This window comes from Hirundo rustica, chromosome 12, assembly GCF_015227805.2.
Source record: "Hirundo rustica isolate bHirRus1 chromosome 12, bHirRus1.pri.v3, whole genome shotgun sequence".
Classification (NCBI taxonomy): Eukaryota; Metazoa; Chordata; class Aves; order Passeriformes; family Hirundinidae; genus Hirundo; species Hirundo rustica.
The window spans coordinates 15452856-15478660 of NC_053461.1; the positions used below are offsets into that span (position 1 = coordinate 15452856).

A 25805-nucleotide genomic window follows, 5' to 3' on the forward strand; every position below is an offset into this window, starting at 1 on the left:
GACACCACACCCAACTTCGCACATTGTGGAGAGAAATGATCCACACAGATCAAACAAAGCAGTGCACACCACCACAGCGAGCCTCTGGTTACAGCCAGTGCACAGTGCCAGTGAAATACCAAACCTTCAAAGATACCAAACCAGAGCGTAGGGAATTTTCCATATTACATCTGAAAAATTAGAATTATACTGTTCCATTCTGTCTATGGCTTAAGAGGAATAAAACTTGTGTGTACTGTCATTGGCCTAGATATAAGAAGAGATATATAGATAAAATTATCTACATTTTTAGATAAAATGCAAATTGTTGGAGTATAGCAGTATCACCCAATTGAAACTAAATTCCAATGCATTTGATTTCACCCACGTCATAAAACGCTGAATGGAAGAGCACAGGCAAATTACACGTTTTTCCATTTTACAGAAAGGACCAAGTCAATAAACATGTTCATTTTTACATTTATTTGACAAAAAGGTGTACACAGTATTAATCTCTGCAAAATAACAATTGTGTATGCACAGTGGATGGTTTTGAGACCAGAGTTAGGGACACAGTGTGTGACAACATTGCACAAACAGTTCTTCCACAGAATCTTATCTTTCCAGTATTAAAATGTATAAAATAGGCTGTGGCTCTTTCATTTGTTGTGGTGAGGTAAACATTTCTTCCTTCAGAGCAGCGTGGCTTTTATGCACCTTCAAGAAAGCTGCTAACGATACCCTTCTCCTTCATTCTGTCAATAACTACAGACCTAGTGGCATATTTATTGCTGTTCTAATGGTCACACATTTTCTCCTTGAGCAATATGTAGAGAAAGGAATGGAGAAGGAAAAACCTGCAGGAATTGATGGTAGCAACCCATCTGCACTATTTGTGTCAGGAGCCAAGGATTAGTGCAGATAATTTGTTTTGAATGTAACAGTTCTAATGGAAATGTCAAGAAAAATTTATTTACATTTTTCTAAGCAGAACACAGTATTGATTAGAGCTGCTCAGAAAATCACAATTAGGAATTTATTTCACAAACTTTTCTATCTCTGCCCATTTACAAGACCGGATCATAATATCCCCTCATTTGTTCACCGTTCAAATTTATTGATGATTTTCAGCACATAATTCCTGGGCAGAGTGAGATTTGTACAAAGTTATTTCGTTACACAAGATCTTTAGTATTGCCTTCTGTTTCCTGAATGAATGATTTGTGTAACTAACAGCTTGAATTTTGACTGCTACAAAGGAGTATATAATCAAAATGAATCTTGGTCAATATCTGAGTAATGAAACTTGGGGTTTTTTTGTTTTTTCCTTATGCATGCTTTTACTGATGCCTGAGAAGTCAAATACTTTAAAAATTAAAAAGTTCATTTGTGTTTTATTCCAAATAAATTAGAAATGGTTGTTGGGAGTTAAATCAGCTGAAGAATTCTCCGTGCTCCTGAGAGAAAACTGCTTCAGCTTCTCATCTTACTTTAATACCTCACAGCAGTGGCATTCTCACAAAAGAGGTTATTTTAAAAAGTTAGCAGCCATTTCCTCAGTGGCAGAAACATCCTCCTGTATGGCATTGCTACACCTGGAAATACAGCAGAGCATTTCTAAAACTAGAAAAGAAACGAATCACATTTCAGTGGTTTGTAGGCACGGTAAGAGTGGGAGTTCCTTTCACTACCAGCTACTCAAAATCCCCTGTTCCTATTGTGAGGTATCCATTGGCATCAACAAAAGAGAATCATCTTAAGGCAAAACCAGTGATTTCCAAAAAAAAGAAAATAAACATCATTCATTTGAATGAAAATAGGATTGTAAGCACAGCTTTTTACATTATTGAAAAAGTCCATAGAAAATATAAACCCACTGTTAGTTCGCTGACTCTTTACAATATAAAAACATGAATGAAAATATTGTGAAATAGGTGACCTAAAAAGTGTTTGATTAAAGAACAAGTCTGTTGACAGAGGTAAATTATTACTTATTTTGCCTTACCATGAGTTTATCAGTGACAATTTTGGAAGGAGAGACAAAAAAAAAGAGCTTTAGGGAGTGAAGTATTACTTATTACAGTTGTGACTAACAAAATTACCAAAATCAGATAAAGACATACAAACTTCTGACGATTGTAGCTGCGAGATTTCTGAAGCCCAGCTTGCAAGCCCATGGCCTGGGTCGGCCACGTGTCTCCAAGGAAGCCCACCAATGATGACTGCTTAGGAGAACTCCAATAATCCTCTGGAACACCAGCAGGAATGATGCCTTGTGAAACACAAGTACCTTCCAGGAGAATAATCCTCAAGGTGTTATTTTTTGGCCACACTTGCCACCGCCTTCTTGGCTGCGTCCTCAAGGTCACTGGCAGACGTGATGGGGAGGCCGCTTTCACTCAGAATACGCTGGGCTTCGTGGACGTTTGTTCCTAAATAAACCACCACAGACCAGAATTAGTAATTAATATTAATGAATAAATGAACACCTCTTAGCCTTACTCTGAAAAATCAGGGAATGCCCCAAACCACACATCACCTCAGTTTAGCAGCAGATGGAACGAGTGCCTTAGACCGAGCTGAGAAGAAGGAGCTCTTCATCCCAGTGACAACTGTGACAGACAAGGCAACCTGAGAGTGGCACTTGTGTGCACAACAGGGGCTTTGGGAAGATCAGAGGGTCAGTGCAGCATCCCCCAGAGTCAGCAGGGACATCCAGCAAGAGCACTGCATAATGGACCACGTACCAGGCTCTTTTCAAGGCATTTATTAGCCACAATCAGCTACAGCTAATCAGTGGAGTCAACAATAACTGAAATTCACCTGTGATAACTGAAAGCTGCAAAACGGGCCGTTGAAAGGCAAAGATTTGGGTAATCCTGAAAATTTAACCAGGTTTAAGCTGCTCCTGAATACGCTTTTGCATTTTTTACTAAAAACGGGGACTACAAAGGTCTCTGAGGTATTCAGCATGACACCAATCCCTCCTCCGTTTATAATTATAAATTATTATAAAGTATTATAATCACAGAAACATTCAGGTTGGACAAGACCCTTAAGATGTTCGAGTATGACTGGAAACCCAGCAGTGCCAAGCCCACCGATAAAACCATGTTCCTGAGTGCCACATCCACCCCACCTCAAGGAGAATATGTGATTGCACAGCACAAGGCTCCAGTTTGTGTGGAAAAAGCTCTACTTGAGTCAACAGGCTAAAGCACAGGAAAGGAAAAATATCTAAAGCTGATAAAGATATTTCAGGAAAATACATTCTCCCCACTTTTCACACTTATCTAAAAGACAAGAGCATTCCCATTTAGTCTATCCCATTCTTTTTGGAAAACTAAGACTAACAGAAAATCTGAGTTCTCCAGAGCTTTCTCCAGCAAAGGCAAGTGACAATTTTGATCACTGCTATGCCCTGCACCACAGAAGAACCTGGAGTCAGACATCCTACTGAAGAATCCACACTTTGGGATCACACACTAGTCACAAGCACCCTGAGCTGATCCTCTTTAGAATCATTTCTCTCCTCCTCCTCCATGTCATGTTCCTTGTTCATTTGCCATGTCAAAATGCTTAATTACTTTGTAATTCCTAGACCTAGCAAAATGAATTTTAATTATATTTGGAGCTATACACTAATTATACCCGTAATCATTAACCAAGCAAGAAGCATACTCTTTACTGTGCAACTTCCAGAATGCTCATTTTAAAGGACCATTTTTAATTTTTTTTTTTTTTTTTTTTTTTTTTTTTCGGGCAGACTTCATAAAACATCTGAAACGCGGAAGCAGAGCTTTTCAAAAGCCTGTTTGATCAGCATGCTCAAGTCGGGATTCCCACTGAAAGGGACCAAAGCCACCCCTGTCACAGCACTTTGTGATGGGAGAGGCAGGATCGGGGTGAGGAATGTGGGACCCCATCTGCTCCCTCTGCAAAGGCACTGGCGGAACAGGTCACGCTTCCCCACCGCTGTGCAGAGGGCACGCTGTAGGGTTTGTGGAGGAAGGTCAAAGACATCTGAAATCTTTGACAGAAGGGGGATTTGGTTGCTTAGTAACACCCAGAACTGTACAGAACTTTTTCAACAGGAAAAAAAATAATATTATGGGCCAAAAAAAAAGAGCATAATATTTGATTTTTGTTCAAGCATCCTATATAACATAATGTGGAGGCTGCTACTCGTCAGCCCAGCACTGCACAGGGGAGGCAGGAGCCATTCCCGAGGTTCTCTTCTCTCTGGAGTCCCTCCCATTTGTACAATGATTCCCAACATGCCTTAGAGGTTTTGTCTTTTATTTAGATACAAGTGTGATAAACATTTAAAACAGTCAAGAATGCAGTGATGTCTCAAGCAGGATTCTACGAGAAAAAGTGTTATGAGGAAAAAAAAATAGAAAGAGGGAAATTTTCCTGGAAATTTTCCCACTCAGAAAAATATATTGTGCTGTTTGTGATAGCCATGTATTTAGAACTAACTTTTGCTCCTCACTAAGTGGCCAATATTAATTTACTAACAGGTCAGAGAGGGAACAATACATTGGATCTGTTCTGCACTGCATTGATTGCTCTCCACACCACTTGTCTAACACGCATTACAAAATCAATACAAAACACAGGCTCCTGAGAAGAGAGGGGGAGTTTATGCAGGGAAACGAAATGATGAAAGCTGAAAAAAATCAAAAAGAAACCTCACAGTAGTCAAAAGTGTATGAGTACATTTTGTATTTCTTAAATAAAACACTTTTATAGGCAGGCCATACAACTAAACACACTTTTCAGCACGCATTTTCCTTTGCTGTAAATATATATATTTTTTTTTTTTAGTGATAGCCTTTTATCTCATTGTGATTAAGTATTTTAGCTATGTGGAGAATATGGAAATTATAATGAGCCTGCTAAAAGCAGAGGTAAAAGATTTAAAATTAAACACTCTGAAAACACTGGAAACATTTAGGAACCTACAAAGAATACCATCTTGTTGCAACAGATGTGAAAATAAACAAATAAAGACTCCCACTTTTCCAGCATTAACCTCCTGCCACTGGATGGTGTCAGAGAACTGTAAACAGAATCCCATACTCGGGCTATCAGAATAACCTGCCCTTCACCTACCCTGCAGCCAACTGAGAAAAGGTGAAAATTCACAGTGCTGGAGGCTGTGGGTCTTTTGTTCTTGCTGAGTTTTATTGTTTGGGGGTTTTGTGTGTGTCTGTTTTAGGTTTTTTTGTTTTTTTTTTAACTGGATTCTATGAAGAGAATGGCTTTCTAATTAGAAGTTTTTGTCTTCTGACACATATTACTGTCAACAACACTCCAACAGAAAACCTGGAAAGACGTAATTTTATCGGCACGTGCCTTCAGGCTTTGTAATCGAAACATCCTCCTGCTGAAAACCTGGGTTCTGCAACAACCTCTGGGTCTGTGCAAATGCAATCTCACATTTACACTTCTGTGGACCTGAAATCCCTGCTACCAGCAGCAAAGCAAATGTGTTCAACTCATTACCAAAAAAAAAATCCCAGTAATAAATATTCTAAGCATGTCTCTAGCAGTGGTAATATCACACCAGCACACGCTGTGAGAGGTTGAATGAAAATCAAACAAATAAAACACACCCAGTCACACTCCATATGAAGGATTTGGATTACTTTCCCTTTTTCCCTTGGACTGCCATAAACCCATCAGGACCAGGCCAAATGGTGACTGGTTAATGCTGGTGGTTAGAGAGGATGCAGGATTCTGCAATGCCATTTCTGGCTGCTCAGGTAAATAAGCTATAGGGGGCTAAGACCCAGTTATATACATTTGTTATGTGCTAACAAATAGACGAATAACATAAAAAAAAGTTCTGATCTACCCAAAACATTCTGCTATGACAAAGAATGTCACAATATGCAGAATGTCATTTATTATTAGTGACATGAGCAGGTTGTGCCCATGTTACAGAATCCCTAGGAAGGGTCCAGCTCTGACATGCTGCACTGCTGAGTGCACTGAGCCAAATCTCCCCTGGCATGGATCCAGGCCATGCTCTCCTGAATTCCCACCAGCTGGGAACTCGTGGCCTCTCAGGTCCCAAAGGCAGAGAGCTGCTGCAGAATCAGGTTTGAAGTTCACCACTGGTTCACCTTCTCCAACAACATTTGATTTGAGGTTTGGCTGGTGCCAAGCTTTAATTAGTGAGCTTTAGGTAGGGAACATACAAAGTTTTGGTGGCTTACACATCTCACACCTGTTGGCTCTGCAATCAAGACTGAACCAACTTCCACTGCCTACCTGTAAGAGACAACTCAGCTTTATTCTGTCCACTCCATTTGCCCTTTCCTACCTTAAACTTTCCCCAAAGAATATTTTAATCTCTCCCTCTGCCTCATGTTTACATCCTAATGGGGAAGGGCACATTTAAATTTATGCTGAATGTTTAAACCCAAGATGTCTGAATAGGCTGATCTGAATGAAGCTGTAAGTGGGATCCCATTCTTCTCTCTTGACAGGCAATTTGGGATAGTAAAAATCAAAAAAAGTCACATACTAAACTAAACCTGCAGCCAAGATACACAAGCTGGAGCAAAATTTCACTTGTGTGTAAAAGATTTCTGAAGATACTAGAGTATTTTAGATTCTGAAGAACACACAAGGTCACTAATCACACGAATGAAAAATATATATTAAAAAAATTGCATTAGACATTTCTATCTGAATGTCAACGTATTAAGTAGTTATGATTTCTCCCAGTCCTTTTTGCCCTATGACAGAGAATGAGAGGATTCAAAGGAATTGAGAGGAATTTGAAAGAGAGAGGATGTAAAATTTCCAGCTGATTCCCGTAGATATCTAATTCACAATTCTTTTTTATTCTTCCCTCTTTCCATCTAACTCTGAGCTACATAAATGAGAAGCAAGGTTTGGCTTCCCTTCAGCACTCCTAGACAGTTTTCACAAAACTTAACTGAAGTGTATTACATTTTAAAGGGGAAAAAAAAAATCCTGCATAAACCCAGCAGCAGTTACTTTTCTATCTGTAGGAGATGAAATCTGGAATATGTGGTTTCTGCATTTGTCCATGAGCTTTTTAAATAATAATCCTGTGTCTCAGCTGGTGAGTTCTTTACTGATAAGGCAAGCAAACATATGTAATTATAAAGTTACCATTTTCAAAGAGGAGAGTAATCCTTTCTTTATCCACTGGTAAAACGGCTTGTAATTATTACACAACTGAGAACAAAGATTTGTCCACAGAATCCTACTAAATCAAGACAGATTTGACTGATTAAAACTCTAGTCATCAAGACACTTGTAGTACAGCGCATGTGGGCAAAGAGTCTTTAAAGTGCAGGTCACAAATCTGATAGATTTATGGGAATAATCACAAACCTTCTGCTGGGAAAATGTTCCAAATGGAAACCCAAAAGAGTGCTTGTTCCTTTTTCTCCTTTTGAACTGTAAAATGTTATCAGTGATGTTTTAAAAAGTCTTGGGTGGTCTTATTACTTCCACAGTGCTCATTTTTGATTCAAAATCCCTGTAAGTTTAAATAACTTGGTGTGAGTTCAAAGAACAATGAAGACGATTAAGGATCCAGAGGGATTGATTTCTGAGGAAAGATTAAAGGGACCAAACATACATGTATTGCTTGGTTAGGTGATTAAGGAGGCAGAGAAAACAGCACTGACTTGCTAACAGATCCAAAGTACAACATCTGAAGGCTGTAAACATCACAGCTCTTTGTTTAGGATGAACATGAGGAATAAGAGGAGGAATTAAAAAAAACTTTTGAGATAAAGATTATGCAAAAGTGGGAGTTTGCTGCATGTGATCGCGACACGCAAAGCAACCACATGGAGACAAGAGATTTGCAGGGCAGAGATGTTCCTCCGAGAGAGCCCAAGGCTGAGCCAAAGCCGAGAGCTCCTCTGCCTGTTTATTTCTTACTTTTTACACATTTGTGGGTCTGGCTGTGGATTGGCTTCTGGAGTTTTCACCTCCCAGCCGAATGGCCAGATCAGCCTTTAGTTACAATTGTTTTCAGGTTAGAAATATGCAAACAAAGGACAGGGAATGAAAAACAAAGGATTTGTTTATGTTACACGTGTGAGAAAAGGCAAAAACTGCTACTAATATTGTACAGAAACTAAAAAGACTGGCTCCATCTTATGAACAATCAAAAGGCTTTAAAAAACTCAGAAAAACCAGGGTGACATCTGTATTATTCTGGGAGAGAGCTTCCTAAAGAAAAAGCGGTACTGCCATTTCCAGAGTCAGCAACCAGTCTAGGAGCAACATTACTCCAGCTCTCGTGAAGAGTGAGCACTCCTGGGAAGATGGCAACCCAGAGATGTTTGCTTTCAAATCTGCATCTGACACTCCAAAGATTCAGCTTCGATCTCTGTGGATGGAGCAGCAAATGGCTCAAAGGCTGCAGGCACAAGAGGAACAGGCACCTCTGCAGGGCTTTCGCTCTTATTTCTGTACAATCATGGAATTACCAAAATTACAGGAGAAAGGCCAAGCAAACGCGGTGACGGGCCCAGCAGTTTAAAATGACCAAGTTGCTCTTCTTGTTTCTTTTATAACAGTTTCAAATATCACAACAGAAACATCTTGCTCACAGGAAAAACTAATGGCTTTTTCAAAATCTTCTCTTAAAAAGCAGCAGCTACAACAGTTGAGAAGTCTCACAGATCTGACAGATAAACTTTCTCCCAGCTGTGAAAGACAGGAAAAGTTTCTTTTGCTATGACAAAAAGTGAAACAACATTGCCTAGAGCTGATAAACAATGAGATTTTGTATAATGAGACTTTTCTGCTTCTAACATCCAGCAGTCTCTCCTTCATCCATATTAAACTTTTTACTCAGTCTCTTAAGGTGTTGACTGGTGCTGCACCATCCAAAGAAAATTTTCACAATTTATTTCTAAAATCTGTTTTAGGGTGTTTAAACTTCCCTTCACTCACCAGAGGACTCATGCCAGCATGAGAATGAGGGAGGGGACAGCTCTGCTTTCTCCTGAAACACAAAAGGAGCATCCCCCTGACCAAAGGCCTCCGTGGGCAGTCTGCACCCTCAGGAATCCTGGTGAGGGTAATTTTTAAAAAGTAAAAAGCCTGATGTTGTGTTCAGAACGCATTTTCCTCCCCCTTCTATCACGGTGTGAAAAACCAGCTCAGTGTTGCATCTCAGGTCCATAAAGGGGTGCATTTCCTCCCTCCATCACCAGTGCAGAGTGACAGGATGTTTTATGCTCTTTACACACACACAAACATGAATATGGATGGCTTTGAGTAAGAGGCCTGAACACCCACCCAGAAATCCCTCTGTTTTCCAAACCTACTTGGCCAAAAAGAAATATTTTCGGCTTGCCAGGGTTGTGTGCTGATTGCAATCAAGGCACTTTTCACTCAGTGGCAGGAGACTCTCCCTCCTTCAGGGCACTTCTCAGAAATGAGAGGCAGAACTCCACAGCCACTGCCATTAAATCTGTAACTCCCAAAGAGCGCTTGTCCTCCCCTCTCAACGGCTTTTTTTGTTTCTTGTGAAACAATGCTGGATGCACTCAAGAAAAAATATTCCTTACCACCACCAAATCTTCTGGTTTTTATTGGATGTTAGCTGGAGTGGGGGAATTTGGGCAGAGGAACACGTTACAGTCATTTCTTTCTCCAAAATACTGTTTCCACCATCTTTCTTTTAATTATGGCACTGACGTAAATTTAAGAAAACTGTATTTTGCTGCAGGTTTAGCAATAATGGAATTGCATTCAGTAAAAAAAAAAAAAAAAAAAAAAAAAAAAAAAAAAAAAAAAAAATTGAAAAAGAAATACCTTCCGGTAAACATAAACCTGCATCCACACAATTCCTATTTGCATTGCAAATCTTACAGGCAGACTCATAATGCTTCCATTGCAAAATTTCATTGCTTCCAGTATCATCAGGGACCATAAATGCAGAAATATGAGTTTATTGACTTCAGGTTGTGCTATGGCTGAAGAATTGGACATATTCTTATCGTGTGGGACCAATCTGGTCAGGAGAAGAAGAAATTCCAATGAGTTACTGAGAACCCGAGGGGTGATTTTGGAGTGAATCCAGCAGCACTCACCTTCCAGTCTGACCACCAGCGGCACTTTCAGCTCCAGCTCTTGGCAGGCTTTGGTGATACCATTGGCTATGATGGCACAGTTCACAATCCCACCAAAAATGTTGACAAGGATTGCTTCAACCTGTAGGGAAGAAACCAAGCAGGGATTGAGTGGGCGTGTGTTTATGTTCTGACTTTGTTTTTTAAATAAACGCAGGTAAAAGATCCAGACCAGGCCACCAATTCCCCTCTGTCAGGCACATTCTCATTTATGGAAGGTACAAGCTTCACCTCTGCACCCAGAGAACTTGAGCCTGAGTCTATTGTTGCTCCAGGGTAAGGCAGTGATTAATTGTCTTGGTCTAAACTGGCATGGCAATTAATGTCATAATTAAAGTATTTACAAAAAAAAAAAGGCAATTTCTACATAGAAATATAAACATAAATACCTTAAACAATCTATAGTTTGATTATTTTTAAAATGTATTGAATAATCATCAGAGGCTGGAGCTTAGTAAATGCAGGGTATGAACGTGTGATGCACATGCAATGAAATATTCATGTGGGCACTTCACAAAACAATCTGGATCTTCACTTTATCACAAGCACGACAGAGGAAAAGGTAATAAACTTGCCCTGACTTGATAAAGAGGAGTAAAAATCCCTTCTAATTAACAAGGAGAGGCATGTAATGAAGAGCATTCATTACAACAGGTTAACTGATAACCTCAAAAAACCGCTCTCCATCAGTTTCTGGAAACCGCAATTTCTCCACCCAATTCACAATTAAATTGCCCTTCACAACATACAAGGCATTAATAGATAAGAGATATTAATAGGATTTCTTTCCACTTGGTAAGGTAACATAATATTAACCCAAGCCCTTATCCCAGGCTCCCTTTTCACGTTGAGGAGAGCACCACAGGGACGCAGCCCTGCTGCTCCTCATTCCACACTGGGGCTGACCCACAGCATTGGGGGTGCTCTTACAAGCACCGGGTGTCACAAACCAGCTCTGCCAGAATTGTGTTGACTCCAAACCCGCCAGGATAAAGAAGGGATTAGGAAGGGTGTGAAGGAATGAAATATCACTGCACTGGTGCACGATGTCAGCTGCGATTATGTTTAACTCACTGCACCAGAGGAAGGGATTTTGCCCAGCTCCAGGTAGCCAGGCTCATACCAGCACCTGGAAAATCCCCTGTGGCCACACACGTTTATAGCTCTGCACAATCAGGTTTTGTATCTCTCCACAGACAAAACGTGACGATTAACTCCAGTGATGTGCACTCACACGCTCAGCACCGGTAGGAATACTGCCATCCACAGTACAAAAGGAAAACAAAACATCAAATTCTATACTTTGCTTTACTTCCTGTAAGACAGGGCCACCTTCCACTAGACCAGGTTGCTCAGAAGATGATGCAGTGCATTTTGAGCTCATGGAGCCTGGGTATGGCTCATGGTATGGATTCCTCATCCCAGGCACAGCACAGGCACCAGAAGGAAATTTATGCCCCAGTCAAACAAGAACATGCAATGTAATTGTTTGTAACTCTTCCTTATAGTCACGTTAAATGCATGCATTTACCAGTTAAGGGTTTTCTGGATTTTCAGCTGGTGATGCCATTGCAATTATTTATTCCACCTTTGTGTTACAAACCCCTTAACTCTGCAGAAACTACCAAGAGTAAAACCGTAGAAGGCCCCTTCTCTGCCTTGCTCCCATTGCTTGTGCACACACAAACATTCCTGGGGTTAAGGAGTAAAAACTAAGAGGAAAAACAGAGCCCTGCCAACTCTTATCCCTTATTAACCCTTATGGCAGAGATGCCTCTATTTGGTGTTAAAACATCCTGGTGATGGATTCTAACACCAGGACACGCCACAGACAGCACTCCACCCTCTCTAATACATCCTCCTAATTCAGGGACATTGCACCAGACATGTGACAGATCAACTTAACCGAGTGTGTTTACATTATTAGAGATAAGGAGGAGGGTTTTATGCCCACTACAGATATTTTAATTCCTAGCGCAGACTTTTTCATTTAGGGATCTGCTTTTCAGCTTTCAAGCTGAATTCTAATCATGTCTTCTAATCCATTGGCAGCAAAAGGAAAAAAAAAAAAAAAAGAAGGAAATTAGATGCAGCTTGGATAATTGATGTTTGTGTGCTTGGCTTTAATAAAAATACACGGTTAAATTAGAGAGGAGTCTAAAAGGATTCAATCAATAAGAAACTGAATCAGGTAGGGAATTCGGTCTTGGGTTTTATGGTAATCTTCCCAATAAGCCAGAAGATCAGTTCAAATGATGCTGAGATTCACTTTAACTCTGCTGAAATCTGTGAACATTGTTTATATATGCTTCTGTAGCCTGACTAGACCCTGCATTTCCAGCTGAAAGAACTTTAGCATTCAGACACAGTGGATGGATGAAGAGGTTTTCAGTGTTTCATGTGCACAGTGAACACACTATCTCTGTAGTGCTTAAGTCTGTGAGAAAAATCAACCTCCTGTAGCATATCAGAACCATTACATATCCACACACTCAGCATCTAATGCCTGTGGACTATTAGACATATCAAGGAGAGGGCAAACCGCCTGCATACAAGACAGGTTACGAAATAGCATCATTATTCCAATAACCATTTTAACCTACCAGAATGCCTTATAAATGCTTTTTGTATTTCAGCAACGTTCCTAAGGAAACAAAAGGTAGGTAGAAGCATATTCGTGGGTCAAGCTTTATTAATGCAGCAAAACAGCTGACAGATGTGAAATCCCCACAAAATGTACTTGCAACTGGTTATGGATTCCTCTGGAGAAATAAGGGAACCCACAAAGGCATGGAAACATCACCACCAGTGTTGGTAAAACCCCACAGTCTCCCAGGCCTCAGCACCAATGTTGGGAAGCCAAAAGAATAGGAACTGAGTGCTGTTAAATCTTTGCAAATACTGGAATAGCCATTAGTCCTACAGCTCCTGAGTGCTGTATGAAGAGCTGGGCAGACACAGAGAGTTTTTTCTGTATATATGAAAGTAGATGTATTTATGGGTTGCTATATCTATGTAAAATCTATGCCTGCAATTCTGCTCTGAATGTTTGGCACCAAAAGAAGCCCCACACTACAAATAAATGTAATTGTGTCCTAACCAAAGTAATGGTGTTGGGAGATTCCTGCTAGCACTGGATCACCAACATGATCCACAAGGCTGCCAGGTTCCACAAAACCAAGAGCATTTTAGGTCGAGCAGAAGCAGCTTTAGCATAGCTGGCTGCTTTCTAAAATCAGATGGAGTGTGTGTGCATCTACTGTATTCTCTTCTCATTATTATTTCCTCTAAAAATGTTCCCAGCCTTAACAAAACGCACGCTGAGATGTGACCATCACAGGCTCCAGCATGAATAGGGGCAGCACCACGAAGCATTCCACCTTTCCACAGCCTATAAACCCACACTGGGGATGTCTGGCTGGCTTCTCCTCTGCTTCTCACCCTGCTGACCTTCCCAGCCTGACCACCCACACCAGCCCTGCACGCAAAAAGAGAGAGGACAAAAGCTTGACGCTGCCAAGTTGCTGTTCCTCTTTGATTTCCCACTTTTGCTGTCACCACAGAACAGCTGCAACAGGTGTAGGTTTGCAACGTGCTGCAGCACTAACAGGTCCTTCCCACAAGGCAAACTCTGAATTTCACATAAAGCAGACATCCAGATGAGGATGCATTGAACTTAGATGAGGTTTCACCAACATTGGGAGGTGGCCCAAGCACGGGCAGCCCCATAAAGAAGTTCCTGTTTTCCCTCTCCCTCCCCAGCCCATAAACAACCCTTACCCATGCCTAATTTCTGCTCATGTATTTTGGAGAACCTTTTTCACAACTCTCCCCACATTATCTCATCTGACATCAAAGACTTGCAACAGTTTCCCATTATTCACAGTGTACCATGCACGCCTTGAGACTTTGTGCACATCTTTTCACACAGATGCATGAACATTCTCAGAGTGAACTATAAATATCATAAAATCACCAGTATAATCTCTGACCTTGCGGGAAATTGTGACTTTGAAGTTCAATCCATGTATTTTAGATGAAAACAAGCTATTCAGCAACTGTCAGTAAAACTACATCTGCGGCACATTAAAAGCTGCGCCAGCAAAGAATGTGCTCGTGGTTTGTCTGATTGAAGTCTGAAAAAAACCCCCCACCTTTTATTTCAAGCAAACTGAATTAATTTATTGACCCCTCCTAACTCTTTCTTCAGCTGGAAGTGCACCCAGACAATATGAAGCAGATTAAATTAGTCAAGTTTCCTTCTCCAGGATGGCACAGGGCACATCTCTGTGGAAGACAGTGGGTTTGCATGGCACAGCTGGCAAACACGCTCCTGCCTGCAGGCTCCTAGCATTTTTTGAGGTTAAAACATGCATTGGGTCTCCCAGTCTTTCTGGTCAGCAGAGTCATACTTTGTGTCTACAAAAGCACATCCTTTTACCAAACGAAGTTGTTAAATTGCCAGGAAATAAGCAAGAAAAGCAAGTTGGCAGCTCACCGCCAGGCAATTTGTTTCTTCCCCCCTCTCCCTTCAAGAGAATAAACCCCAGTGGAAGGATGACATCTCAGATCACTCAAGTCACAGACTGGAGGATGCTCACACTGCTGGATGCTGGGACACAAGCAGTGAAGATCCAGATGTATTCCCAACCCACGGAGGGAAAATAAAGGCGCTGTCACCTGCAGCTGCATCCAGACTTCCAGAACTGCCAACATCCAGAAGCCTGACAATCACTGACATGTAAAACTTTTGTATTCCCATTCTGATTTTCAGAGATGTTTTACATCTCAAATCCCAGAGAATCCCAGTTAAAAGAAAGACATTGCCTTTTAAGAAGTAGATAGCAGTATTAAGAAAAAAACAACAACAAAGCACTGGATAAAATGGGATACACAGTTCTTCACTTTGATTCTAATGTTCTGCATTTAATCCTTTCTACTAGTCCACTGGTGTTTAATACTCATTCATTCATAGTTTACCACGTGTTTCAATGTAAAAGAAGTAGATTACATCCAATTCTCAATACAAAGTAAAAAAAAAAAATGTAATAAAATACATTTTGCCCACACTTGTGTCTTCACTCTTTATCCTTCTGCTCCAACAGATAAGTCAGATGCAAACACTTTTTATATATCTCTGTATTATTACAGCTTGGACCACAGGTCAAATGTAACTTTTTCTTATTCAGTTTTGAAATATTACTCTAATCTTCTATCTTTTTATATCAGAGAACTTTTATGGTTCATTTGAAAATAAAGATTAAGCTTTCTGTATCTGAGCAGTATGAAAGATTCACAAACACAAAAACATTTGCTTAAAACACCCACTAGAGGCCAGTGCAATTCAATGTGGAAAAGGGACATAAAAATATCTTTGGAGAGGAGAGCAGGGTTATTTTTTCTACTTAAAGCCAAATGCTATGATTTAACTTTATAAAAATCATGCAAAATATCATTCTGTCTCTTTGGGATGGAACTTTGAAAGTCTGAAAGTGGTAAGTTTAAAGAGGTTGAATCAGCAAACAGCAAAGTAGGAAAGTCTGCAGTCAGGTTAATAAATACTGATGCAATTTTGAGCGTCTTGCACTATTCTAAAACAGGTCAAGGTTTAAATTTCACTGGTGATGTACCCTGTGGCCCTGGCAGGAAAGGAACTTTTATGAACCTCCAAATTCAGATTTTTCTGTCTGGAGCACCCCAAAGTGCTAGGCAGGAAAAGCAGATTAAGGATTTTGTCCAAAATTAATTTTTGGTCTGTATTCAAGTGGTAGCAATGCAAATCTCACTGAGAGCAAATACCTGGCTCTGCCACATCCAGGTTGTGACCCTTCCTTGGGGTATGAAAAGCAGCAGGCCAGGAGGGGTTTGGAGCAGGGAGAGCTCTGGTACTCTCCAATACCAAAGATTGGACCACCAGGAACATCCCTGCTGTGGGATTTTGTCTTAATCCTCTGTAGCACTGACACAAAAATAAAACTTAAGGGATCAGAGCTCATTAATGGAATGAGATGAAATGACGACTGGCAAATTACACATCAGAGTACCACAGTGGAAACAGTCCTCAGAGACATTCCTTCAGTCCTTTGCCTAGCTCCAAGTAATGCACGTTTTGGGAACAGAAATATTCCAATTCCATACACACAGCCTCCTTCAAATTCCAAAATATATCATGGCAGGCAGCAATGTGATCTTAGGAACCTCCATTTCAGTGAATTTCAGTGGGAAGTCTCACGCCAAGCCTGTCTTGAGAACTTTTCCTCATGTGCAGGACAAACACTCTGCCCACCCTGAGCCCTGGCACAAACACATCCATCACAAAAATCCATCATTCCCGGGCATCCCTTGCCCTGGGATCAGCTTGGGATGGTTTTAGGAAGCTGCAAACCATCCCCTGCTTCCTGTGCCTGTGCTCCCACCTGGCCAAGCCTCAGTCAGGTCCTGAACAGAAGCCACATCCCCCCCACGTTAATGAGAGCAGAGTTAATTAATCCCACTTCATCCAGGCAGAGCAGGTGAGTGCCTGCAACCATGCAGACGTTCTTTCACGGGTAGGAAGCACAACCAGCTCCCAGCATAATCCTTGTTTATGATAATAAGGGAAAAGAATGAAGAGAGGGAAAATAAAATGTTGAGACCACAAAGTACCATTCTAAAGTATACTTGAGAATAAGGACAATAGCCTTTAGTACTGCTTTGGGGACATAATGCAGCAGGTAGATGATAGAAAAATTGTATTTTTGCTGCAAATATGGCAGGATAATTTTTCTACCAGATCATGGGTATTTGGAATAAATCTGTTCTGACTCTCATTTGCATTTCTGAGCTTCAATGTGATGAAGCCCTGGATGAGCAGAGCAGACTTCAGAACAACCTAGGGAAGACAACTACTTAAACAACCACATATTGCAAGACTGAAAAAAGCCACACATCATCAGTTCCCGTGTGTCAGACAAGAGCACAGTATTTCAGATTGCCTTAAAACCCTCTTTGTGCACCCAGAACTAAGGGCAGGTGCATGTCTGGGTCTGATTTGGGGGGATTAATCCAGCAAAACCAAGATGCACCCACACCACCCCTCTTTAGTGCACATTGGTCATAAAATACTCAGGGAACTCCTATTGACTGCTCCATATTAGCATGGTAAGTTATAAACACCCTCCAAACCCACTCATCCACGACAGTTTATACAGCAGCATGCCTTGCAAGTAGCTCTTCCACAACAGCAAAGTCTATAAAAATTGATCCAATATTTGCTGAATTTTGCCTCTGCACTTCAGATTAATTTCTCAGAGGCACATCATACACTTTTTCTCTAATGTTTTTACTGCCTGAAGTTTCAATTAGATTTTTGCTAAGCAATAATCAGCTTTATGAAAAAATAATGCAGCAGTGTCATCATTATTGAAACACGTGACACGGGGGGTAGCAACGTGTACCTGTTCCTTCAACAACATGTTCAGCCCTGGGGTGCCTCTGAGCACAGTTTCATCATCCTTTATGGTGTGTTAAAAGGCAAAAAGGTCAGATGAGTTTAAATAATTTGAACTAAAGCATGTGACATTCCTCAAAAGAGGGAGCTCCTGGAGAGCGTGGATATGTGATGAACTGGACAGGAGAGGACACAATCCACGGCGTGGGCTGCTGCCAGGGAGTTGTTCAAAGAGTAACTTACACTGGGTGCTGTGTTGTGGCAGGCACCTGGCAAATTGCAAAGCCAGTGCTGTGAAATGGCACAATCGAATACCCACAACAAGGCTTGATGAAACAGAACTGCTGATTTGATGGCTTTCTGTGCAAGACTTCCTGTTTTATTCAACAGCCAGATAAAAATGTATGTATTATCAGTTTGGAGACATCTCAAGGTTTGACTTCTCCTTCTGGTTTGAATTTCTCCTAAGCCCTGCTATGATGTGCCTTGCTCCAAACAGAGAGTTACTTCATAATTCAGGCAAGGAGAAAACCAAAAGCAAACCACCAAAAACCAAAGCCCCACTGAGATCTGAAATCTTGAGGTGAATATTTTAGGTATACAAGTGAAATTTATTTCCCGAAAGGGAAAGTCACCAGAACCTATCTTTATTTCCTCTTTAGGAATAGCCTTAGAAATACCAATACTATGTTTATTTGGAGTATCAAAGTACTAAATAAAAGCACTTATCACATGGGAGAAGAGAAATGAAGAACAGTTATGCTCTAGAAAGGCTTGGGGTCTTCCTTTTTGTCACCTGAGAAATATCCCTGACTTCTGCTCCCCATGCAGAAGTGAGTGAAAGGCTGTAGAAGCCACTATCTAGGTCAGGCTGCTTTTCTTACTGAGACAATAGAAACTTCTAAAAAGAAATTCTGTACTTCAAGAAGCTTAATTAAAGTACAAAAATGCATTGTCATGGGTACTGAACTGCACATACATCTGAAATCTCCAAATAATTAAAACACGTTCTTTTACAGTAACATTGCAGTCATCAAAAAAGTGAATTGCTGTTCTCATTAGGTTCCAAATTACTACCACATAAAAATCAGCTCACTTTTAACATGTAGTAAACCAAAGCAGAACTAGTAAAACTCAGAAAGGTGCTTAGAAGAGTGATAGAGACACTGGACGAGTTTTATATACAGAATATTCTAAATAAACCACAACCTTCCATCTTAGCAAAGGAAACAGAAGGAGGATTCAGAGCCAAGACTGCAAGTAGCAAGGGAAAAAGGGAACCAGGTGCAATTATTTTGTACCTGCCTGCAGGTAGTTTTATTTCTCAGTCCTTAATTCTTGTAATGAGACGGTGAAAATACAAAAGGGGTCCTTTTTACTCTTGTTTTCAAATACAGCATACAGCTATAGTTAGAAATGCTGCCACAGGATATTGGTCACGTCAAAAGCTTCTATGAGTTGAGAATATACAGCACCAAATTCCTGGGAAAAAAACAACCAAAGACTTGTAAACACAGGAGTATCAAAGATCACTGGGAAGCATCCTCAGCCACTTGTCCTCTTCTCGTGTTCCTCTTTACCTGCCTCTGGCTGCTGCTGGAGAAAACATCAGATCAAGGCAGGTCCAAATCTTACTCAATGCAGTCACATTCTGGCAGTAAAGCACAGCTTAATTTCTTTAATATATTTATGCTACCCTTTTCCAAATTAAATCACAAAATAGTTGGTGTCTGAGTCATATGTTCCTTTATCAGTTTCACTGATTACAAAACTGTCTAATCTCAGCACCTACCACGTAGCATCAATCAGGAACGTGGCACTGGACAAGTGATTTGTGATCCTGATTACTTCTCCTTTCATTTTAATACAATCAACTCCTTGCTCTTTCCTACCCTTTTGAGGATCAGATTCCAGTCAGAAGAAAATGTCTGGCACATTTCTGGTACAATCTGGAACATTTCTGGGTACAGAAATGAATGCCTATGACTCTGCCCACATGTGGAACAAGCTTAAAAAGAGCTTCTGTGTCCCCTTCCTTTTGCTTTGTCCAGCCTCTGGTGCTCAACCAGAGAGGGAGGAGCTTGTTTCCGGGACATACCAAGCTCCAGATGGAACACAGCCTGAGGAGAATTAGGAAATTCTGCTCCCACCTTGCTAAACTCAGCCTGCAACATTCCCTGGCCACCCAGCAGCTCACGCTTTTCCCAGCAGTTGGTGACCAGCAGGACTTGCTGCCACCTCAACATCAGAGAGAATTTTTGTTCCAGAAATGTCTCTTCCAAAGGCTTTCCACTCTGGCATTATATATTAAAGACATTCAACTCTGGGCAGGACTGCTGAAAGAGAGATAATGATCTTTATCTTCTGTAAGGTTTGTATAAAGGAATTCAAAACAAACAAAAAAGTGCGACAGTTTAAAAATTAATGACCAGTAATAACATCCCCGCAATTAAGATTCTCAGCTAAGAACTGGATTATTGCAAAACAGGATGACTCAGGAGTTGACAAAATGGTTCTACATACTTTTTTTGGACTGTCTTGCTACTTGCAAAATCAGAAAGTGCAACTTAACATTTTTTCCTTATAGCAAGGGGGAAAAGACCGACCTGAATCTTTGACAAGTAAAAATCAGTGATGTTGCTTCAGTCTTCCTAATAATTTAACCTCTTGTCTTCATCCTTACTAAACTTTTTTCACCTGTTCTCTGCATTAAGAAGGGAATCACCTTCAGAGAAATAATTATTCGATAATAATCTCCCACCCACTTTTCACAAGTTTATCAAAGTATCTTGTAATAAAACCAGAACTGAATGTTTTAGCCACAAATCCAAAGTGATATAATCAGCAAATCTGAACTGTGAAAGAAGTTATAGAGTTACATTAAGAAACAGATGGAGTGAGCCTAAAACAATCACAGATAAGCCAGCATAAAGGAACTTAACTTTACATTAATCAAGGTTGAGATGCTCAAGGCAACCATGGGGAGCCAAGCACATTAAAATTAACAGGAGATGCATGCAAATCACAGGCTGCTTCTTATATCTCACTCCAGTTCTGTACAGAACAACACATGGAATTGTAGGTGTCTCTGTTAACCATATTCCCTTGCTTTACAAGTGATTTTGCAGCATGGTCAAGGAAAATATCTGTCTCAAAAAAATGGCTCTCCTAGACTTGTTAACTTCAATGAGAATTGGAAAAAGCTTATGAGGATTTAAAACTCCCACATTAAATTGCAAGAAAATGTCAGAACAAGCCTCAAATGTACGCTCTCATAACACTTGAAACTAAGCACGATGAAAACAAACAAATAGCCAGCAAATACTCCAGTTATACAACCAACCACATTTCACACAGCCAAAAGCTGTCACTTGGCTTCAGTAGCACTTTTTCTAAATTCAGATTTTCTGCTGGGCATTGGCAACTTAAACATAGTTCCTTGGTGTAGGATTCCAAAGACACAAAGAGGCAATTCACAAACAAAAATTAATTCAGAACCTTAATACAGTGCAAAATTCAATGGCAATATTTAATGCTAAGCACACAAGTCCAGCAGTCTCTCATACTTTTTAATCTCAAAATCAGATGAGCAAGTACATCCAAAGTACATCAACAATTTGTGACCATAAAAGTAAAGTTGCACATTTATATCTTCTCATGGTGACTTTTTTTTTTTTTTTTTTTTTTTTTTTTTTTTTTTTTTTTTTTTTTAATTTCCTGCTGGATGATCCACAAAAAGGAAAAATTCCCATTGTTAGAATTTATTTCCTCACCAGAGAAGCACACCTCGTTTTCCAATACACAGTACCACGACAAACTTGTGATCCAAACTATAGAAGTGAATTGAAAGTCCGTATTTCAAAAGAAAACAACGCAAATGGTAATAACCAAGGAAATTATTGCAGGCAGAAACAGTTTAATGCATGCTTTGCATGTACTTTTCGTTAATTACTTTTTAAGTACTTATGCACAGTAGTGGCTAAAGAGGAATTACATAAAAGGGAGATTACATAAAAGCATTTCCAAGTGGGTGTTTCAAGCTGAGCCACAGTCTGGAACAGCAGTGCTGATTAACCTGGACAGCCTTGGCTGCACTTCCAAGGGCCACCATCATCTCATTCGTAGAATGGCTTGGGTTGGGTTGGAAGGAAACTTAAAGGTCATCTCATTGCAACCCCTCTGCCATGGCAGGGACACCTTCCACTATCCCAGGCTGCTCCAAGCCCTGTCCAACCTGGCCTTGGACACTTCCAAGGATGGAGCAGCCACAGCTTTTCTGGGCAGCCTGTGCCAGGGTCATGCCACCCTCAATAGGAACAATTATTTATTGTATCTGATTTAAAAGTATCATTTCTCCTTTTAAAGCCATTCCCCTTTGTCCTGTCATGCCATTCCCCTTTGTCCTGTCACTCCATGCCCTTGGAGAAAGCCCCTCTGAAACCATACTCCCCTCTAGCCACCCCCCAGCTCTCACTAGCTCAGTTATTCAGGGGTTTTAGGGAAATATATTTCCAGAGAGACAGAATAAAGATTTAAAGATTTCAAAAGAGTGGCTCTCACCCCCAGCTTCCGTCCAAGCTTTATTCTCGATGTGATGTTCCAGGAGGCCAAGGAGAGAGCGCGATAACCCAGAAGAAACAGGGGTATATCTAGTTTTGGGCCAAGGAAAGATATTGGCCCTGAGCCAGTAGGGTCAGGAGTAGGTATGATAGGGAAAAAGGGTTAAACTACATAGCACAGGCTTCAGGGGGACTCTGAGGGGAAAAACCATTCCTCAGAGGAACACAACACCCCTCTCCAGCTCTCTTGGAGCCCCTGTGGGCACTGGGAGATGCTCTAAGGTCTCCCTGGAGCCTCCTCCTCTCCAGGCTGAATAACCCCAGCTCTCAGTCTGTCTTCACAGCAGCGATAGTGCAGCACTCAGATCCTCTTTGTGGCCCTCCTCTGGACTTTCCCACCTCTTCTTTTTTCAAGCATCAACAGCACAGATTCCCGCCTAGATTCTGCCTGGCCAGGTGATGACTGAACTGCTGGGCTACAAGTTCCTGTTCCGGATGCCCTTCTTTTTCACGTGGAAACCATCACAAATGCGTTTGTGTGAGACATCAGCCCAAAGAGCTCTACCACACTTTGGGGAACCAGCACACAATCAAGGAACTTGAACCGAAAAAGGGTTTCCTGAATTTGTTACTTGCTTTGATAAAGCCATCTCCCAATGAAGCGTGGACTGCTTCACTACAAACCTCAAGCTGAGCACTCTTCAAAGCCAAGATACCCTGCAGCACTCTCGACAGCTCTCACCTGGGTGACACCTTCGAGTGTTTACAAAGAGCAAACAAAAGGACTCTGGTTTACTTCTGCCTAATTAAAATGTTTTAAAAGAATTTAATTATAAAATGCCAAACTACACAAATGCAAAGATCTTTCCTACAGAGAATTAGTGATGAATTGAATGATTTTTTTTTTAATCAAACTGTTGGCAAGCGGTGTGGGTTTCCTGTTTGTAAACAACCATATGAATGCTAAACATATTTATTCACAACTTGACACAAAATGCAGCTCTGTAATTAATCATTTCCCTATCTAAGTCAGAAAAAATAAACCCCCAAACTTGTACCCCCTCTTATTATGAAATAGTCAGCTACACATAAATGAATAATTATCTGAATTATCAACTATCTACAGATGTGCAGCTCTTTTCAGCCCAGACAATGGCATTCCCCTGATGCAAACTGCTAATCCCACACACATTCTCTTATTCTTTGTTTAAAGTGAGAAAATCTCCTTACTTATTAAATACGCTCAGTCATGGGCTATTAAAACTATTGTTTCAGGTTATCTATTAATTGCAGGCTTCCCTGTCTGTATTCAATGCTAAGATGCCACCCCTCTTATAAATTGAAAAATGCCTGCCTGAGTGGGTAAAATGTTAAAGGCCACGGGTTAAGACTAATTCTGAAAAATAAGGTAACTCTTAAGCTGTGAAAAGTTGTCACTGGAATTAATTGCTTGAAACCCTGTCTTATTTTGAAAGGCTGAGTTTCAGACATAAAAAAAATACTCAGTAGAACTTATTTAATTTCAGGCTTAAATAATTTGCAAGAATATTTTGTTTTCTATATCAACAAGTTGTTTAGATCTGAAAGGCTGGGTGATTGCACTCCCTGTAAGACCTTACTTTAATCTTTTGAAATGCCAATAATTAGCAGTCAACATGGAGACAGAGGAAACCACATTGCTCATGGGAAAAGACTGAATTCTTTGTGGGAATATCATATTAATACAAAATAGACCAGAAATGTAACCTGCTGCTTGAATACAGTTCTGAATGTAATGGCAACATTTGTATGTTTTTTTCCCCACTTCAATAGGAAAAATAAATCCTCAAGATCTTTACAGGCTCAGTAAATTCAAATGGAATAAAAGTAATATGCAGTCATAGTGACATCTTTGACAGATTATTAAAAAAAAGCTGGTAAAATAAACAAACAAAAGTTACAACACACACAATGCAGGATATGGAAGATGTGCCAAGGCCTAGACTAGAACAGCATGATGCCACCTCCTTCTAGAAGATCTTTTTCATTATGGGGAAGCTTGAACTAACAAAACACCAAATTTCTCACAGACTTAATACGAGATTGCTCCAGAAATTTAACGCAGTAACTTAAGAATCAATGATTTTGTTTAGATACCTGTAACTCACGTACAGCATTGCCTCGGTGTTATGGGAAGAGAAGTGGGGAAGGTGGAGAAACGATTTAACTTTATAATCCATGAAGTCAACAAGGATGATTCTTGAATAACAACAGATAATAAAACATTCATTATCAAAGTTTCACTTTGTCATTTGTCTTCAGTGTCTGCAGCTGACAGATACACTCATTTATAATCCTCTGCCAGTTGCAAACTGGCAAACGTTTTGAATTAGTCCCTTGACTTGAGCCTAGGAACTTAATTGTTTCCATAAAAAACTGGGAAATGTTTCAAGACTTTGCTTCAAGACACCCAAACCCTCCTATATTGTACTAACAGAAAAACCAATGGGCTGTTCCCTGGCATTTCCTGAAATGGTGATTCTGCTCAGAATTAAACACAACCTGGATGAAAAATTCAAGTGTCAAAAGTAATGCATCAAGAAAATCTCTTTGCCCAAAAAACATGAGTAGTTCCAATTTTAATCCAAATTAGAAGCATATCTAAACCTCCAAGGATTTCCATTAAGTAGTCAAAAAAATTTTTTTTATGTGTGTTTAAATCTGCTCTACTGTATGTAATTTACCAGAAACACTTTAAACAGAGTGAAAATTGCTGTTCATATCAATGAAGAAAAATGTTCTTCTCAGCTTTGTTACAAAACTAGGAGTGAAACACTACTTAAATTACATAAAGAAGAATTTATACTTAAACAGAAAAAAACATCAACAAATTAAAGCCAAGGTACATGGTACAGTGATTACTGCATTGCTCCTTTCATTTGGGACTATTCTGATCATACAGAATTAAACAGATTGTTCACAAAATCCTCTATGAGCACTCGATCAAAGGTATCTCAGAAACACGATGATTACCAGTCACAACTCCAGGAAACACACTGCTGCAGACAAAATTGGTGTAAATCAGAAATGAGAAACACTGGAAAAACGTGATAGATCCTTGTTGAAACAGTCAGTACATGTCTAATAAATACTCAAATACTTTATAGTCATTATTTCTTGATTTTTTCAACCAGATAAGAAACTCCAAAGACTTGATTAACGATGTATCAAGGGGCTTTGGAATTCAGAATTAACGAATGAACTGTGTCAGCAAATTATGGCCACTCCTGCATTATGATTGAAATGCACAAGCATTTGTAAAGGTCCCTTTGCAAGAGGTTGCCAAAGGAGTAACTCAATGTGGAAGGAATAGCTTGGCCACAGAGTGAGAACAAGATGGGCTGGATTTGGAAAGCAAAGTTCAAAATGAAAAGGGTCAGTTTTCACCTTGGCAGATATCTACCAGCAGATGTCTCAAAGTTTAATTTAAAACATGTAAAAGTTCTCTTGAAAGGTGAGGGGTGATACAATCAGTGGTATGAAGAAAGCAAATTAACTGATTATAGTTGACAGAAAACAAAAGGAACAATACAGTGATATTGAAATGATCCAATTTACCAGTTCCTGCACTCTTTCACCTGTGAATTACTTCCTCTGCTCAAGCAGAGCAGTGAGATTATTGTACATGGGAGTGGTTTACTCATCCTGTCAAAA

General features: G+C 40.1%; 1 protein-coding gene across 1 annotated transcript in view; it reads right to left on the bottom strand.

Moving 5' to 3' along the window:
* Positions 1–447: 447 nt before the first annotated feature.
* SUCLG2 (succinate-CoA ligase GDP-forming subunit beta) overlaps positions 448–25805 on the bottom strand; it is a 115103-nt gene continuing 89745 nt past the window's right edge. The window contains exons 10-11 of the mRNA XM_040076414.1: positions 10086–10206; positions 448–2411 (exon numbers count right to left, since the gene is read on the bottom strand). Of these exons, the coding sequence (XP_039932348.1) occupies positions 2296–2411; positions 10086–10206 (237 nt within the window). The 3' untranslated portion in view covers positions 448–2295. The remainder of the gene's footprint in view (positions 2412–10085; positions 10207–25805) is intronic.